The 17,539-nt window shown below is 42.6% G+C and overlaps 1 protein-coding gene across 1 annotated transcript in view; it reads left to right on the forward strand.

Moving 5' to 3' along the window:
* LOC118416382 overlaps positions 1–16,921 on the forward strand; it is an 18,356-nt gene extending 1,435 nt beyond the window's left edge. Inside the window, exons 2-28 of the mRNA XM_035821478.1 lie at positions 148–171; positions 816–960; positions 1,573–1,841; positions 2,352–2,444; positions 2,805–3,027; positions 3,484–3,740; positions 4,361–4,580; positions 4,709–4,968; positions 6,466–6,603; positions 6,920–7,057; positions 7,481–7,561; positions 8,063–8,194; positions 8,358–8,495; positions 8,835–8,963; positions 9,103–9,240; positions 9,706–9,843; positions 9,977–10,114; positions 10,248–10,385; positions 10,830–10,997; positions 11,495–11,562; positions 12,312–12,535; positions 13,205–13,287; positions 13,615–13,761; positions 14,400–14,564; positions 15,291–15,496; positions 15,979–16,092; positions 16,727–16,921. Of these exons, the coding sequence (XP_035677371.1) occupies positions 148–171; positions 816–960; positions 1,573–1,841; positions 2,352–2,444; positions 2,805–3,027; positions 3,484–3,740; positions 4,361–4,580; positions 4,709–4,968; positions 6,466–6,603; positions 6,920–7,057; positions 7,481–7,561; positions 8,063–8,194; positions 8,358–8,495; positions 8,835–8,963; positions 9,103–9,240; positions 9,706–9,843; positions 9,977–10,114; positions 10,248–10,385; positions 10,830–10,997; positions 11,495–11,562; positions 12,312–12,535; positions 13,205–13,287; positions 13,615–13,761; positions 14,400–14,564; positions 15,291–15,496; positions 15,979–16,092; positions 16,727–16,921 (4,169 nt within the window). The remainder of the gene's footprint in view (positions 1–147; positions 172–815; positions 961–1,572; positions 1,842–2,351; positions 2,445–2,804; positions 3,028–3,483; positions 3,741–4,360; positions 4,581–4,708; positions 4,969–6,465; positions 6,604–6,919; positions 7,058–7,480; positions 7,562–8,062; positions 8,195–8,357; positions 8,496–8,834; positions 8,964–9,102; positions 9,241–9,705; positions 9,844–9,976; positions 10,115–10,247; positions 10,386–10,829; positions 10,998–11,494; positions 11,563–12,311; positions 12,536–13,204; positions 13,288–13,614; positions 13,762–14,399; positions 14,565–15,290; positions 15,497–15,978; positions 16,093–16,726) is intronic.
* Positions 16,922–17,539: the final 618 nt, after the last annotated feature.

Below are 17,539 nucleotides of genomic sequence, written 5' to 3' on the forward strand. Positions count from 1 at the left end.
ATCTGTAAAGATATAAATCTTATATTCTCTATCATCCAAAATAGCGGCTACACTTCTGTTTCATTGAACTATAGAATAACGTTCAAAGATGGACAAAAAAATGTAAAAGTGAAAAAAAACTGACAACTTTTTAACCTCTTCTTCCAGGAATTTCAGCTCCAACAGCAGCCGGTAAGTTTTCTTTTTCGTTTGTTACCTAGTTACGAAAAGAGCGTTTTTACATGACGTCATAGGCAGAAAAATATGGAAGCGGACGCAGCTATTTGCAGTGATTTGCACCTGTAAATAACGGAGAAAACTTGGGTGTTGCAGTAGAGGTTTGTCACTTCCAAATGGCGTGTGAGTGTGATTTGTTATAATGTATAAATCAGTTCTCAAAATCCTGAGAGGCATTTGCTTTTACTGTATCATTTCTTTTTACGACCATAACGAGTTCTTTTAAAATCTGTGGCCAGTTACCTTTTGATTAAGGTAGTAATGTTACAATTCTACACTTCATATGGACGCGCTAGTACAAATTTCTTCACCTCAATCCCCAGTCAGGTTATTATTTCGTAGTCCCACATCACAGCGAGTGTGACTATTTCATTACTTCTTCGTATTATGTAATTGTTAGCGAGGACGAAGGTAGTAATCATTTCTAGAACCTCGAAATTAAAATTTGTAGAACAATTAATCTAAGGTAACGTTAGCTCCAGAAGCAGGTGTTTTCTAATTTTAACAGTCTGCATTTTGCGGGCATGTCTTTGCTTTCGTTCTTACAATTATTGCCTTTATCATATCAGAAGTCTAATCATAGTTATCCTTGTTCCCAGCTGGACCTCACGCTTTCCAAGTCGTGCGAACTACAAACCAGCAGTATAAAGGGGTGGACTTCTTCGCCATCCATGCGCGGCTGCCCGCTGACGGTTGGTCGGCCTCAGAGAACTGGTGCCGGGACTACCAGAACCTTTGTGAAAGGTTCGGACAGCAACCTACCGGCTGTGGGGAGCAATACACAATCACCTCTCCACGGCCAAACAATGCAAGGTAGAATCAATGACCGATAGAAGCCATATTGCATGATGTTCGTATGTCTGTCTTTTATTTGATCTTTCGCGCAATCTGTAATACGATCTGTCTTGTGATTTTCGTTTGATCTATCCTGCGATCTGTCTTGCTACTAATCTTCCGATCTGTCCCGCAATTTGCTCTGCCATCTTTCTTGCGATTTGTCCTTTGATCTGTCCTTCGATCTGCCTTACCACTTGTCTTTATTTGTCCTGCAGTCTGTCTTGCGATCTGTCCTGCAATTAGCCCTGTGGTCATTCCTGCAATCTGATCGATCTGTCCTGCGATCTGACCAATCTGTCCTGGGATCGGTTTCATGATTTTTGCTGCGATATGTCCTACGACCAGTCTTGTGAAATGTCTTTTGATTTGTTATGAAGGCAGAGTCATCCATCAGCCATGAATATAATTGAACCTGCGGTCATAAATTACATTGAACTGCCTTTGTCATATTTAGAAAAAACGACAACCTATTTCATAGGAGTAACCAAATCTTCAGTACAATCATTCTTGTGCCTCCAGGTGCGTGACTGAATACAACTCCGACCCCTACATCAACGACGTTCTTGGCTGCAACCCGGCAGGAGGTGTTGGGGAGATTGCGAAGCTGGCTTTCTCAGCCCCAAACTCTTGGAGTCGGAGTTTCGGCTTTAATAGCTGTGCCGACTCTGATAGATACTGCCGACAAAACATATCGAACAGTATCTACAGTCTCTACTCCACAAGTCGCGCCTGGCCTGGGGAGGAAGACCAGACTGTGTACACCGTGTGTAAAGGCTCAACGCCTCACAGTGAGTATCCGGGTCGTCTTCTCACTCTGTAGAACACGTTTCTTAACCTTCAAACACCACAATATTTTTTTTTCAGACTAACATGACTGAACGTGGTGCAAATGGACCACATTATATTTTGTTCATTAATCTCTTCCTATTACGGTGTTACATGTCCTGAACACGTCCTAACCATCTCCCGATCAGTAAATGACTTACTCCCGACTGTGTCCCGAAACGTTTGGATGGCCCAGGGCGGCAGGCAAACAGCGACCGACTCAGCCGAACGCCAGCCGACAACAGCTCATGAATCACTCCTAACCATAATCGGGAGCTAACTTCGGCTATGTGTGTAAGAGGGGCTTGAGATGCCTTTCAACCCCAAAATGCACGCTTTTGCCGCCACACAATCAATAGAAGAACCTGCAAATTTTCTCCCACTGACACCAAATCCCACTTGATCGTTGTGCCATTTCCGTCCAGCTGTAACCGTTACCCGTTACCGTTAACTGTGGTTTGTTCTTCCAACAGGTAATGGCGGCTGCCAGCATTTCTGGGACGGTCAGAGCACGTGTATCTGTCAACCCGGCTTCGTGTTGCAGGCAGATGGTCGAAGTTGTGAAGGTGGGAGACCTAATAAATATTCTTTGTTAAAATTTTTGTTGCCGAACATTAGCAGCGGGCCACTATTTTCGTAAAAGACAATGCTTATGTCTCTTATAAAACAATAATATGCTAAGATGTTTTCTCACCATTGTTACCTGCCTTCATGTCCGTCAAAGTTATGCTTTGCTACATGTTAAACCACCTGTTTTAAATTCAGTGAGAGCCAAAACAAAGGACAAGTTTTACTATGGAATTCGTCCAAAAGGACGCCCATTAACAAAGTTATGTACTCATTTTCACCGGCGTCGAGTAAATGAATCAGTGCACTATTAGAACCTGTTTGGGATTTGAACACTACCGCAAATTCCCTTCTCTCAGCTGGACCCACCGCCTTTGAAGTCCTGAGGACTCAGAACCATGAGTATAAAAGAATCAACTTTCTCGCCATCGAGGCGCGACTACCGGCTGACGGCCTGTCTAAGTACATCACCTGGTGCACGGACTACATGTACCTGTGCGCAGAGTACGGACTCAGACCCACGGGCTGTGGGGAGGACCATGCACTCGAGACAGGGCAATATTTCTACGATAGATATGCGCGGTAGGATCTGAAACATGCACGCTACTAGTAAAGCATGTATTGTAATCTAGAACTGGGCTGTAGATTCTTTTAGAAATCGTGGCCCGTATAAGTCATAAATGTCATCGGGCTGCCCCGGATTAGGGTGATGTGGTGATGAAATAAAACTTCTAACACTGTGGTATCCGATACACTGTTAAAGCTGTGCTGAAATCGAAACCACCTCCATGGCAAGATTTTTACTGAGATTCTCTATAAGACATGAAGGTTATGCATGGGTACCCTTAGAAAGCCCTCTAGAGATTTCAGATCCTCATTGCCACGTCTCGTGAGGACCATGTTTCCAGACATAATTTCTACGTCTCCAGTGCATGTGAACAGCACAACCAAAGGTTCTCGAACTACTTGTTTTGAGAATGGGGAAGATCAACATGTTGTAGGCAGTTAAGAACAACCGTTTGTGTGTTTGTCCATCAGGTGCTTGGCTGAGTATAACTCCGACCCCTACATCGACAACTCGCTCGGCTGTAACCCGTACGGCCACATCGCTAGTCTGGCGAGCTCGGCTTTCTCTGTCTCGGTCACACGTACCAGCAGTTTCGGCTTCTCTAGCTGCCATTTTAACCACTGCAACCGTGAGATATACGATAGTAGGAGCAGTACTGTACCCCCAGACTTTACCTTCGACGGAAGCGGCAGCACGATCGTTTACACCGTGTGCAGAGGCAGAGATGGTGAGTATCTTAATTCTCTAACGTTAGTCTATAAGCGGTTCAATATAAAAAAGATCGATCAGCATCACTCACCAACATCACCTAACCACTCCAACGACTTGACCAAACACCCGAACGATCCACCAACAGCACCCACCCACACTATCAACTTACACCATTCCAACGACTAGACCATTTACCCTCGCCACTCAGTAACACCACCCAGCCCCACCATCCGCTTGCACTACCCACCCGAACAAGAGTTCGGAGACCTCGTACCTCCATGAAATATTCTGATTAATATGCAAATGAAATTCACATTTGCATAATGTATGCGTGGTAATGAACACCTTTAGCTAACAGGTCACAATGTTGGCAATCCAATCATTAACTACATGTATTTAGATGGATTAGTACACTTTCATATTCATTTTGCAAATTAGGCACTTATTTGTATTTGCTAATCTTCCACCTGCCACAAACTCCATAAGCTACATGCATTTGAGTTCTACAATAGACAACACTGTAATTATAGATTTCTCTCATTAAGTATGCAAATTAAGTCCAAATTTGCATAAACTACACTTCATTATGTATATCTTTGCGCTGCGTCGCTTTTATTGGTGTCATAATCTCAACAGAGATCCACACTTTCGAGGTCCTCCGCACTGCAAACCAGCAGTATCAAGGAGTCGACTTCTTCGTCATCGAGGCTCGGATACCAGACGACGGCCTGTCCGCCTCTGAAAGCTGGTGCAGGGACTACCAAAACCTGTGCGCAGAGTTCGGGCTCAACGCGACCGGCTGTGGGGAGGACTACGCAGTGGAGGGGGGCTGGGGTACCACACCTGAACACATCCGGTACGATCCGTGACACGTAACGTTACCACTGGAATCGCGTACTGCTATTGTACCTGTCTACTGATCTGGTCAGACATGGAGTTAGCAGTTGTTAACATATTCTAAGAAAACCTCTGTCGTGTTTCCAGGTGCGCCGATGAGTACAGCTCCGACCCCTACATCAACAACGTGCTCGGGTGCCCTCCGGCCGCTGGGGTAGAGGCGGTGGTGAGGCAGGCTTTTGAACCTTTGTACACTGGTGCGAGGTTCTTCGGCTTTGATGCCTGCTCCGTCCCCTCCTGCCAACGTACGCTATACGATAGCTCTGCTCTGTCCAACACAACAGCGATTCACGCGGGCACAAGTTCAGCTGAGAGGATTGTGTATACCGTGTGTACCGGTATAGTAGGTTGGTATATGGGTCCATTTTCAAGACGTTATCCAACACTCATATAGGCCACTTAAGCCATTTATTTGTGTATTCAGGAAAATTATACTCGTGTGCATTGTACGATAGTGGATCAAAACGTATGGCAAGTGGTTTTATAACTGGCTCATTTTTAGCTGAATGTGTTAAGTTCGCACAAAGTTACAGACATATATCCTCTTGAGGTTGAAATATCTTAATTTCTTTTTCATTATTTATGAGTTGATTTCAGGATGATTTCACCATTGGAGGTTTGATAATCAGTTCCTCTAGATCTCGACAAACTAACAATTACTTGGAAGTTGCTATTGCACATGTATATGTAGGATAGCAAATGTATCTATACATTACATTCTAATTTTCATTTCTTAACTCCTAATGGTTCCTCATTCATAGTTACCAGATTGGTGAAAGTTGTGATATAGAGCAGTTGAATTTTTAGCTGAATACGTGATTTGCTGATTAAAAGTTTTTGTAGACTACTTTTCCATCAAACAAAAGAAACGACGTGGTGAACGAAAAATTTAGATATTTTAATATCAAAAGGATGTATGCCAAATTTCAATTAATTTCACCCTCGTATCTATCTGGTTCACTTCATGGAACGAGTATTAGTACTATTGATTCTAAGACACACTTTCTTGAAAAACACCTTGAATTTGACCAATGACTGCACCATCAAAGCAAATCACAATAGGGTATCACAATAAATGTTGTTACTGTCATTTAACAACGGAAATATGGTCAACCCAAACCAAGTCTCTTGCCTCTTCGTGTCAGCCGTATTTCTTTTAACTGATGATGTTCCAAACGTTAATCTGAGCCTTGGCTGTGCTCTGTATTTCTTACAGACGGGTGTGCGAATGAAAATGGCGGGTGTGCTCAAAACTGCACCAGCCTCCAGGGGGGAGGATATCACTGCAACTGCACGCAGGGCTATTTTCTAATGGCGGATCTTCATGGCTGTGAAGGTGGGAGGCTGTTTGCAAGTTAGTTAATTACAAGCGTAAGATATGGACATGACTTCCTCGTTTCACAACCAGTTCATCAAAATTATAAAGATGGCTGGAGATTATCATGCTTCAAGTTTATCAACAGATTAAAACAAGTTAATATCACTAAGCACATACCGAGGTATGGTCCAACCCATGGGAGAGCCGACTATTGTTACTAGTATCTAATACTTTTGGCTCTTTCAGACATAGACGCCTGCCTAGCTAATCCATGTGACACCCAGGCCAGCTGTACGGATAACCCCGCCCCTGCCCTAGATGCGACTTGTACCTGCAGCACTGGATATACAGGAGATGGACTCGCTAGTGGAACTGGATGTACAGGTATTAAATTATTTCAAAAACCACGTGACAAGAATAAAATCAACATTAAGGCACAATATGTGTATGCGAAATCTTAGGTATTCGCATTCTATAAACGTCCATTTAGATACCTAACACCCATTGCCTTCCATTTCATCCACAGACATAGACGCCTGTGATAATAATCTATGCCACGCCCAGGCCACCTGTACGGATAACCCTGCCCCTGCTCTAGATGCGACTTGTACCTGCAACACAGGGTTTACTGGAGACGGACTCGCTAATGGAACTGGATGTTTAGGTATTGCATTCTTCCAAAAGCCGCGTGACAAGAGTAAAATTAGCAAAATCCTTGGTATCCAGATTCTATAAAAAATTCATTTCGATACTGTAAATGCATTTAGATTCGCGGGGATTTGATTTCGCGGTAGCGGGAAAGGGATATATTCGTGGCGGTTTTAATTCCGCGGTAGCACCATGTACTTAAGTCTCTTACTGCCATGGAGAAATGTTCGCGGAGGGTTAAATTTCTCGGTAAAATGTCCGCCGCGAAAACCGCGAACATTGCTGCATTTACAGAACCTCTCTAAAACCATCCCCATTGCTTGTATCCACAGACACAGATGCTTGCTCGGCTAACCCTTGCCACGCCCAGGCCAGCTGTACGGATAACCCTGCCCCTGCTGTAGATGCGACTTGTACCTGCAACACTGGGTATACAGGAGATGGACTTGCTAGTGGAACTGGATGTTTAGGTATTAAATTATTTCAAAAGTCGCGTGGCAAGAATAAAATTAACGTTAAGGCACAATATTTGTGTGCAAAATATTCGGTATCCGCTTTCTATAAACATTCATTTAGATACCTAACACCCATTGCCTTCCATTTCATCCACAGACATAGACGCCTGTAATAATAACCCTTGCCACGCCCAGGCCACCTGTACGGATAACCCTGCCCCTTCTCTAGATGCGACTTGTACCTGCAACACTGGATATACAGGAGATGGACTAGTCAATGGAACTGGGTGTTTAGGTATTACATTCCAAAAGTCACGTAAAATCCACGTTGAGGCACAATATGTGAATGCAAAATGTTGAGTATTCACGTCTTTTAAAAACCTAGTACATGTAAATACCTTTGTAATTTATCAACCATTGCCTTGCGTTTATCTACAGATATAGACGCCTGTAATAATAATCCATGCCACGCCCAGGCCATCTGTACGGATAGCCCCGCCCCTGCTCTAGATGCGACTTGTACCTGCAACGCCGGATATACAGGAGATGGACTTGCTAGTGGAACTGGATGTTCAGGTAAATACCTGAACATCCAGTGATACATTCCAAAAGTCACGTAAAATCAACGTTGAGGCACAATATGTGTATGCAAAATGTTTGGTAGTCGCATTCTAAAAACAAACGTTCATTTAGATACATCTTTAACAACAATTTCCTTGCTTCTATCCACAGACATAGACGCCTGTGATAATAATCCTTGCCACGCCCAGGCCACCTGTACGGATAACCCTGCCCCTGCCCTAGATGCGACTTGTACCTGCAACACTGGATATACTGGAGATGGTCTCATCAGTGGAACTGGATGTTCAGGTATTACATTCTACCAAAAGCCGCGTATCGATGAGTAAAATTAAGGTTGAGGCACAATATGTGTATGCAAAATCTTGGGTATTCGCATTCTAAAAAACGTTCATTTAGATACCTGTTTAACAATTTCCTTGCTTTTATCCACATACATAGATGCCTGTGATACTAATCCATGCCATGCCAAGGCCAGCTGTACAGATAATCCTCCTCCTGCCCTTAATGCGACCTGTACCTGCAATACTGGGTATACAGGAGATGGACTAGTCAATGGAACTGGGTGTTTAGGTAAAATATTACTTCTCCGACATTATCATGCACTTTAAAGCTAGCTTTGGTGATCATTGTGCCTATCTTGAGAAAGACAAGAAAGAACCTCTATCATTGTCTTTTTTCTTTACTACATTGTTCGTGCGTGCTCAAAACTGGTATTTTATATTGCTATACACAGACATAAACGTCTGCTCGGCTAATCCATGTCACGCCCAGGCCACCTGTACGGACAATCACCCTCCTGCCCTTAATGCGACCTGTACCTGCAACACTGGGTTTACTGGAGACGGACTCGTTAATGGAACTGGATGTACAGGTATTACATTCTTCCAAAAGCCGCGTGACAAGAGTAAAATTAGCGTTAAGGCACAATATGTGTATGCAAAATCCTGGGTATCCAGATTCTATAAAACGTTCATTTGGATACTGTAGATGCATTTAGATTCGCAGGGATTTTATTTCGTGGTAGTGGGAAAGGGATATATTCGTGGCGGTTTTAATTTCGCGGTAGCACCATGTACTTAAGTCTCTTACTGCCATGAAAAAATGTTCACGGTTTGTTTAATTTCTCAGTAAAGTGTCCACCGCGAAAACCGCAAACATTTCTGCATTTACAGAACCTGTCTAACAACCATTTCCTTGCTTTTATCGACAGACACAGATGCCTGCTCGGCTAACCCTTGCCACGCCCAGGCCACCTGTACAGATAACCCTGCCCCTGCCCTTAATGCGACTTGTACCTGCAACACCGGATATGCAGGGGATGGAGTCGCTAGATGTTCAGGTATTTCATTCCAAGAGCCGCGTAAAATCAACGTCGAGGCACAATATGTGAATGCAAAATGTTGGGCATTCACGTCTTTAAAAACCTAGTACATGTACATGTACCTGTCTAACACACATTGCTTTGCCTTTATCCACAGATATAGACGCCTGTGATAATAATCCGTGTGACGCCCAGGCCAGCTGTACGGATAACCCTGCCCCTGCTCTAGATGCGACTTGTACCTGCAACACTGGATATGCAGGAGATGGACTGGTCAATGGAACTGGGTGTTTAGGTATTACATTCCAAAAGTCATGTATCAACGTTGAGACACTCACTCACTCACTCACTATCCATGGTTAGATTATACTGCTGCTGGGTTCCCTGACGCAGGGGTAGGCAGCAGTCGGCCAGTCTTCACACTCCGCTTCCATTTGGCTCTGTCCAGTGGGTCGACCCCTGTCAGACCGCACTCCTTCAAGTCCCTGCTGACACAGTCCCTCCAGGTTTTCCTAGGTCTACCACGACCTCTGTTGCCAGATACTTTCAGTTTGGTGATCTTATTGATGCAGTCACTAGATCTTTCAACGTGCCCAAACCATCTAAGACGGCGGGACTGCAGCACTGAGATGATGTCCAGAATACCAAGTTTATCACACAATATGTGAATGCAAAATGTTGGGTCACGTCTTTTAAATAACCCAGTACATGTAAATACCTTTTCTATTGCCCATTGCCATTGTCTTGCTTCTATCCACAGACATAGACGCCTGTGATAATAACCCTTGCCACGCCCAGGCCACCTGTTCGGATAACCCTGCCCCTGCTCTAGATGCGACTTGTACCTGCAGCACTGGATATACAGGAGATGGACTCGCTAGTGGAACTGGGTGTTTAGGTATTACATTCGAAAAGTCACCTAAAATCAACGTTGAGGTACAATATGTGTATGCAAAATCTTAGGTAGTCGCATTCTCAAAAACGTTCATTCAGATACATCTCTAACACCACTTCCTTGCTTCTATCCACAGATATAGATGCCTGTGATGATAATCCGTGTGACGCCCAGGCCACCTGTACGGATAACCCTGCCCCTGCTCTAGATGCGACTTGCACCTGCAGCACTGGATATACAGGAGATGGACTCGCTAGTGGAACTGGGTGTTTAGGTATTACATTCGAAAAGTCACCTAAAATCAACGTTGAGGTACAATATGTGTATGCAAAATCTTAGGTAGTCGCATTCTCAAAAACGTTCATTCAGATACATCTCTAACACCACTTCCTTGCTTCTATCCACAGATATTGATGCCTGTGATAATAATCCGTGTGACGCCCAGGCCACCTGTACGGATAACCCTGCCCCTGCTCTAGATGCGACTTGTACCTGCAGTCCATGGTTCACGGGAGATGGACTTGTCAATGGAACTGGGTGTTCGGGTATTGCGTAATGTTCTACACAAATCTACACTTAAGATTTCGCATGTTTTACATAATAGTATCCAATTGTTAGACAAATAATGCGTTTCGTCATATTCTCCTTTGTCAAAATGTGTCATAGAGATATGAGATCGCCTAATTCTAGTTGCTGCTATTTTTTCTTGTCTGTTTTAAACCTGAGATAAAGTCTATCCGCGAAACTGAAAATGATGTCTGCCTTCCCTGTAGAAACGCCATGATGTAATATTGGTATTTGGCAAGATTCCTTTAATTATTTATTAATTTATTCAGATTTACAGATATGTTCTGAAAGGATTCGGCAGCAGGAATATAAATTTCCTCTAAATCTATTTTATCTATTCCACAAGCAACAACATTTTCATGAACTCTTCCCAACTAAGTTTCCAACGACTAACAAGCGCAAAATGAATCTGGCCCTTACAGTAACAACTGCGCCCCCTAGCCTGGTGTACCAGGTATTGCAGGGTGTTCATGAGAGCCTGGAGCTATTCAACACAAATGACAGCGCCACCATGGCGGACTGGGAAAGGTGGAGAACAGGAGAGGCCGTTCCAGAGGATTATAAGAGGGAAACCCGGCCGCAAACGAGAGGTGCTGGACACTGACTTATTTTTTTTTACGTTTCTCTATATTTTATTGTGTTCTATTCCGTTAATTTGTAAGAACAGTGGATGGTACTCCTTATCAATAGAATGTTTTCATGACAATTTCACTATATCTTCAGCTATGGCTTCTTCAACCTTGGTACATGGTACAAAATACATAAAAGTGGGCGATGCTACCTGATTTGAGTCCGTTCATTAGGTCGTTCTCGTTACTTTAAGAGTCTATTTAAAGAAGCCAGAGTTTTGACTGTGCGTACGTATGGTGATATACTGTTCCAGATGGTAGGCGATGGTTTTTCTGAAGGTTTCTCTCTGGGATCTTGGGACAGCAATTTGATTGCTTGTGCTCGTTGTTCTTGTTCCTTGGTCTCGGCAACAGACAAACATGTAGGGCGCATGTAGGGTGGAGGTTCTATAAGGTAATCAAAACGAATGTCATGACACATATGTACATTTGTATCATTTTATTTTATTCTATAACAGATGGCAACATCGAAGTGATTTACACTGTGGCTGTTCTTGGAGTCGGTCCGCTTTCTGAAGCAAACTCGGTCAGCTTACGGACTTATTTCTTATGGACTTTAAATTTATTTCTTTAACAGGAATGCTAAAATATTTGTAATGGTCCACAACCTTATGTTTTCGCCAAGTACTTTTGTCTCATTACAATGCTGGTCGATGATTTGCGAAGAAAGTCACACATTTTGCAAATAGCCCTCTTCACGAAGCTTTTGCAGCATTTCCTCATTAAATATTTTTGTTTGATGCCTGGAACCAATGTACAGATATTGTAAGCATAGAGTTCCTGTCTATTATCGATATACAAATTTCCCTACTTAATGATTTAATTTCGTCCTGATGTGGACAATAAACGTGCCATTAAGTTAGTATTTGTCAAAATCATTTCGACGTCTCAGCAATACTCGACCACATACCAAATATCAAGACAACACATCTTTGTATCGCCGACACTCACACGCTCCCGAAAACATTACCTTCAAGGCACAATCGTGGCATACAGAGCACTGAGTACTGTAAAGGCAGAACCTTTCGCGGTGGTTTCATGTTGGCCGCTTCACCGCGAGTTAAAAAACGCGAACATTTTTCCATGGCAGTTAAAGACTACAGGGCATGGTGCTATCGCGAACTTAAAACCACCGCGAACATTTTCCATGGCAGTTAGAGACTACAGTGCATGGTGCCGCCCAAAGTCCTTTTTCTCGCTACCGCGAAATTAAATCCCCATGAACTTAAATGCATTTACAGCATATTTACATGTTATTTGTGTGACCCCCTCCAGAATATGACTGTGGCAATTGAATACTCCATGGCTTGGGTTGATGATCGACTCGCAGAGCTGACAGATCACGTGACCCCGGTCTCCAGTGCCCTCCTGTGGGTGCCTCCACTCGCCTTCGGATCTACCGTAAGGAGGGCGGCGCACATCGATGGTGACGGGAAAGGCAACAACAACAAAATAAATATGTGGCTGCAGCGACAAGGAGTCACGTTCTATAAACTCACGTAAGAAGTCACTGGCCAAAATGTGGCGATTTATCGTTTCAGTAGTTCTAAGGCTAGAGAAAGTAAATTTTATGGATGACATCCGCGCGCTCATTCATTTTCCTCTGATCTCTGAAAAAAAGAAGATTTTTTTCGCCTCTTCGTGGATGGTCAAATAGACCAAACTGGGCAAACATGTTGTGTTGAAGCTTAATAATTGTACTTGTAGAAGTGACACTAGGGAGGTAGCCATAGTTGCAAAAGTAAAGCTTGTTGCATAGTTGCATAGTAAAAGTGCCACCAATACGGAAGCCATAAATGTAGTTGCCAGCTTGGCAAGTGATACCAGTGTACCACTCTAGTATTACTTTCACTGCACTAGTTCACTACGATCTTTCATACAGAAATTGATGCCTTGTAAGTTGTGATGCCACGCTTTGTCACAACTTTGTTACGACGTTTATTATTTTTTATGGTGTCTGTTTTCAAAATTTAGCCATATTGTTTTTGTAGCCATCTTGTTTTTTTCGCACTATCTCATTATTTTTGCACTCTGCATAGGATGTCATCAATAAAATTTACTTGCTGTGGCCTCAGGTTGATATTTATTTAAGATCAATGTTTAAATACTTTAAAAAAAATGTCTGAGGACAGCATGGACATCATTGAGTGTGATTTGTTTTATTTCAGGAGAAAGCTAGAGCTGATTTGTCCAACAGATCTAGAAAAATACCCCTTTGATGACTACAAATGCAGCATTGTGCTCAATGGATGTAAGTGATTTAATTTCTTCCGTGTCCTTCTGACTTGAAACTACATCAGCTGTGGGCCTTCTTTAGAAATGAATTAGATCAGCTTTTGAGGTGGGGGTATAAAAAAGAACAACATGTGACTGATTTTGTCCTACACCTGGCTACTACCACTTCTATAAAGATTAAACATCATACAGTTCTCTTTTCTCCAAAATCACGCTGCATATGAAATTTTCTTTAAAAATAATAGATATTGTGAATGTCTGCCATGTGTTCGAAGGAGCTGTAAGCAAGAAATATGAGAAAAATATTGCCTTTCGTAATGTTGTCTCACTTTCTGCCATCTAGACGGCGGAGTTGTCTTCCCCTTCCGCCAGCCATCGGAGTCTTACGAAGCGCAGCCCATCGAGGTGGACATGACCGAAGTGACGTCACAGTTCGAAATGACAGGACTGAAGCTGGTCTCAAGAGTTACTCCACTCAATCAGCACACAGGTCATGTACAGTTACTGTATTATCCGCCTAAAAGTAGTTACTAAAGCAACTGGATATGGTTTTGGAAACGGTTAAGCGTTTCGACTGCTATCCAGTGGTTTTTGTCAGTGACACTAAGGAGATCTTCTTGGAGAGGGTTTATATATCCTGGCTGTGAATAGAATAAACTCTTTCCAATAAGATCTCTGACGAAAACTGCTGGATAGCAGTGAAAAAGTCTGACCGTTTCCAAAACCATATCCAGTTCCTTAAGTAACTACTTTTGGCCATATATTATTACCTGGATGTCTAACCTACATCGACGTACAGTAATATCATATGCCATGTATAGTGTCACAACGAGTTTGCCATGGATTGTCATAATTCTATACATCTTGTCTCTCGCTGTTATGTATTTTATACCATGTTTGTAAAATTGTGTATATAGACTTCTAAGAATCATTAGGACTTTTAATGACGCCAACTGTACATCTGTCATATACGTTGTCTGACCCTTGTCTCTTCCCTCATAATCTCAATGAAAAGCGGCCTGCAGGCCGATTTGAGCTTTCATGAATAAACAAAGGTTCAAACAAAAGTACAAACTTTACTTACAAGCACATGTGTAAAGTTTCATTGGCTTTCTCTTCAACATGCAGAAACAGGATGTGTGATGTTCGAAGCCAGCTGTACCTTCCCTGCAAACGACTGTCCGCTGATGAAAGGCTGTGCTGACGAAAGTGACGAATGTTACGGGTGTAAACACTTCGTGGGAACATGCAGCTACGTCAGCGCTACTGACCAATGTGCCAACACCTCGTCGGGTAAGAATGTAACTTTAAATTTGTTTGATACATTTAGACTACTTGGTGACTTCGTTCTTGTCTTTTGCATTCGAGCATCTTGACTCTACAGTGTCAATGGCTAGTTACAAAAGCCCGTACTCCTTTTAACTGGTAAAAACATGTTCATGGAACTAGCATTTCAATCACATATCAAAATGAAAAACCATACCAAAATGAAAACAGAACTACAGTGGACATCACTTGAAGACAGAAGGAAAATGTCCAGACTTTGCATGATGTACAAAATGACCAATAAGCTGGTGGACGTACCGACTGATAAGTATCTAATACCAGCTCAAAAAAGAACAAGAAACAGCCATGACTTCAAGTACCAGAGTTTCCAAGCTAGGATTGATGTGTTCAAAAATTCGTATTTTCCCAGAACTATCGTAGATTGGAATTTGTTATCACCAAGTACAGTAGGGGCATCTTCTCTGGATAGTTTTAAAGAACGCTTGCAGTTATAGATGTGCAAAAGTTAGGTGTGACGGATCGTTCAGTGTAATATAACCAGCTGCGGCCGCGCCGCGTGCCTGCGAAGCTGGTGTGTTACGCCGAATGGCGGTTATACCGGCTATATAGATACAGATACAGATACAGATCAAGTTCAATAACCCTTTCTTAAAAATTGCTCTCAAAGGTAACTATTGAATATATCATCTTCGAAAGACTCACTCTACTACATTCTTATTTACCATATTACAGGACTGTCCACCCTTGAGGTCCAGTTGAGCTTCTCGCGTCGGAGATGGAGTCACGTGTTCCGGACCTTCGTTCCTAGTGTTGTCATCGTGGGCTGTTCCTGGATCTCCTTCTGGCTCCATCCGAGTGACGTCACGGCCAGAGTTCAGCTGTGTGTCACGGTCATACTTGCCCTCATCGCGATGGCCGGCAATCGTATGAAGCACGGGGTAAACGCTGTTGGAATCATTCCCCCAAAGTTTTACTTCACCAGGGCTTGAAATACTTTTTCTGCATACCTGCACTGGTGCAGGTAACATTGAGGATTACCTGCACCAGACAAATTCATTTGCACCACTTTGAATTTAGGAAGTATGAATAATACTAAACTTGCTAAGGCACCATGACAGGACATTAATGTACCAAACTCAGTGCATGGGCCAGCGCAGGTTAGGTGCAGTTAGACATCAGGAATACCTGCACAGCTCCAATTTTACCTGCAGTAACCTGCATATGCAGGTGGTATTTCGAGCCCTGTTTACAGTACCACCAAACCATCCCTTGAATGAAGTAATTGTCGTATAGACTATAGTATCACCTCACACTATAGTATACGCGTCTTGAAATGATGTCCTGACACTATTTGTACATGAATTATACAAGAGTGTAGGGTATTTATGTCAGTCTACCATTACAAGACGTTTGTTTGCAGATTACCGCTGTCAGGGCGGAAGATGTGTGGATGTGTGGAGGTATCATCACCGTGGCACTAGCTCTGTTGGAGACAGTTGCCGTCAACTCAGCACTCCGCGGAAATGTGTTCATGGTGAGTTCATGTCTGACTAAACGCACTAGACTGGTGCAAGAGTTGATTTTCACACAGAGAGTTTCTGATGTCGATTGTGAACTTGGTATGAGTTATCATCAAAATCTTCCTGCTCTTGGTTTCGTTTGATGATGATGATGATGATGACTGGTTTGTTTATTCAAAAACAATTCAAATGTACAAGCCTCTGTAGGCAGCCCTAAGGCTGATATGGCGGGCTAGTTGTGGGATTAAAAACTATTAGAATTATTCACACAATTGCATCGTTAAGTTGATTATGATGATCGTTAACTAAAATCATTTACACCAGGTCACCACTTGACAAGTTAAAAAAAAATGTTTATACAATGGCATGGTTAAGGATGTGGTAGGTCAGACATTTTGGTCAATTGAGTGGTGTTAGCTCTGAGAGTCTGCAGAATGTTACTCGACCGAGTCGTGCACACATATCTGCGTACCACAATGAGTCTGACGAAGAACATGCCTCGTTAAAAGCCTCCATAGCATTTTTTTGGCTCACAATACACGTTTGCTGTCCAATTCTTTTTGCACTGGATCGCTGATTGCCAGCCTTTTCTGATCTAATGACTACCTCGTTAATTTGGCGGAGTGTCTTCCCTTCCCCCAAATACAGCTCTCCGTCTTTAAGCGCCATACAACCCGAGTTGAGCCGATCCCGGGACCTTCGGCTTGGGCGGACGATGAAGGGAATGAAGAAGCAACCTCTCACGAAGCTGTCGCCAACAGGATTGATTTCTTCTCCAGAATACTCGTTCCTATTAGTTTTACTGCCTTTGTAGCCGGATTCCTTCTGTACTATTTGGTGTGAAAGATGCTTACAATATGCATAAAGATGCACGCAATAAGCATATTGACATGGCAATTGAGTTTGGATATTAGTCTAGTTTGTTTTAAGCATTGTTTATCTTGTGTTCTATCTTGGTGAATTGAGAATGTAAAGTTATACATATAATATTTGTTTGTGTGGAAAACTGTCACTGTCTGTACCACAACTGAAAAAAGTTTGGATCTTGTAGGATAATATAGGAAGTGGAAAAGTCAGGATGGTTTCCTTATATGTTACAAGACGAAGTGAAAAGTCTATACGGGCTTCATAAGAAGAAAAAACCTCATTTTCTCACTTGAAGTTATCTTCAGTTTGTCCGAGTATAAGCAGACTCTGTTTTCAGATTCACAAAAGTTATTTCCATTTAAGCCTTCTTTTACTTTCAATTTTTTTTTAATTTGATGTTTCGTATTTGTCGCAATACATGGTTGAATTTGCCCAGATGCGTTAATCAAACATGGTCAACGAAGTTCTTGAATTGGACGTTTATGATCATGATTATATCATTTATGAGCATGAAACATCATATGTACACTTGTACACATCTTACTTCAATATAACGTTATTAAATTATCTGTAGTGTTTCTGATTTTTAAAAGA

The sequence above is a fragment of the Branchiostoma floridae genome, chromosome 5 (genome assembly GCF_000003815.2).
Source record: "Branchiostoma floridae strain S238N-H82 chromosome 5, Bfl_VNyyK, whole genome shotgun sequence".
NCBI lineage: Eukaryota > Metazoa > Chordata > Leptocardii > Amphioxiformes > Branchiostomatidae > Branchiostoma > Branchiostoma floridae.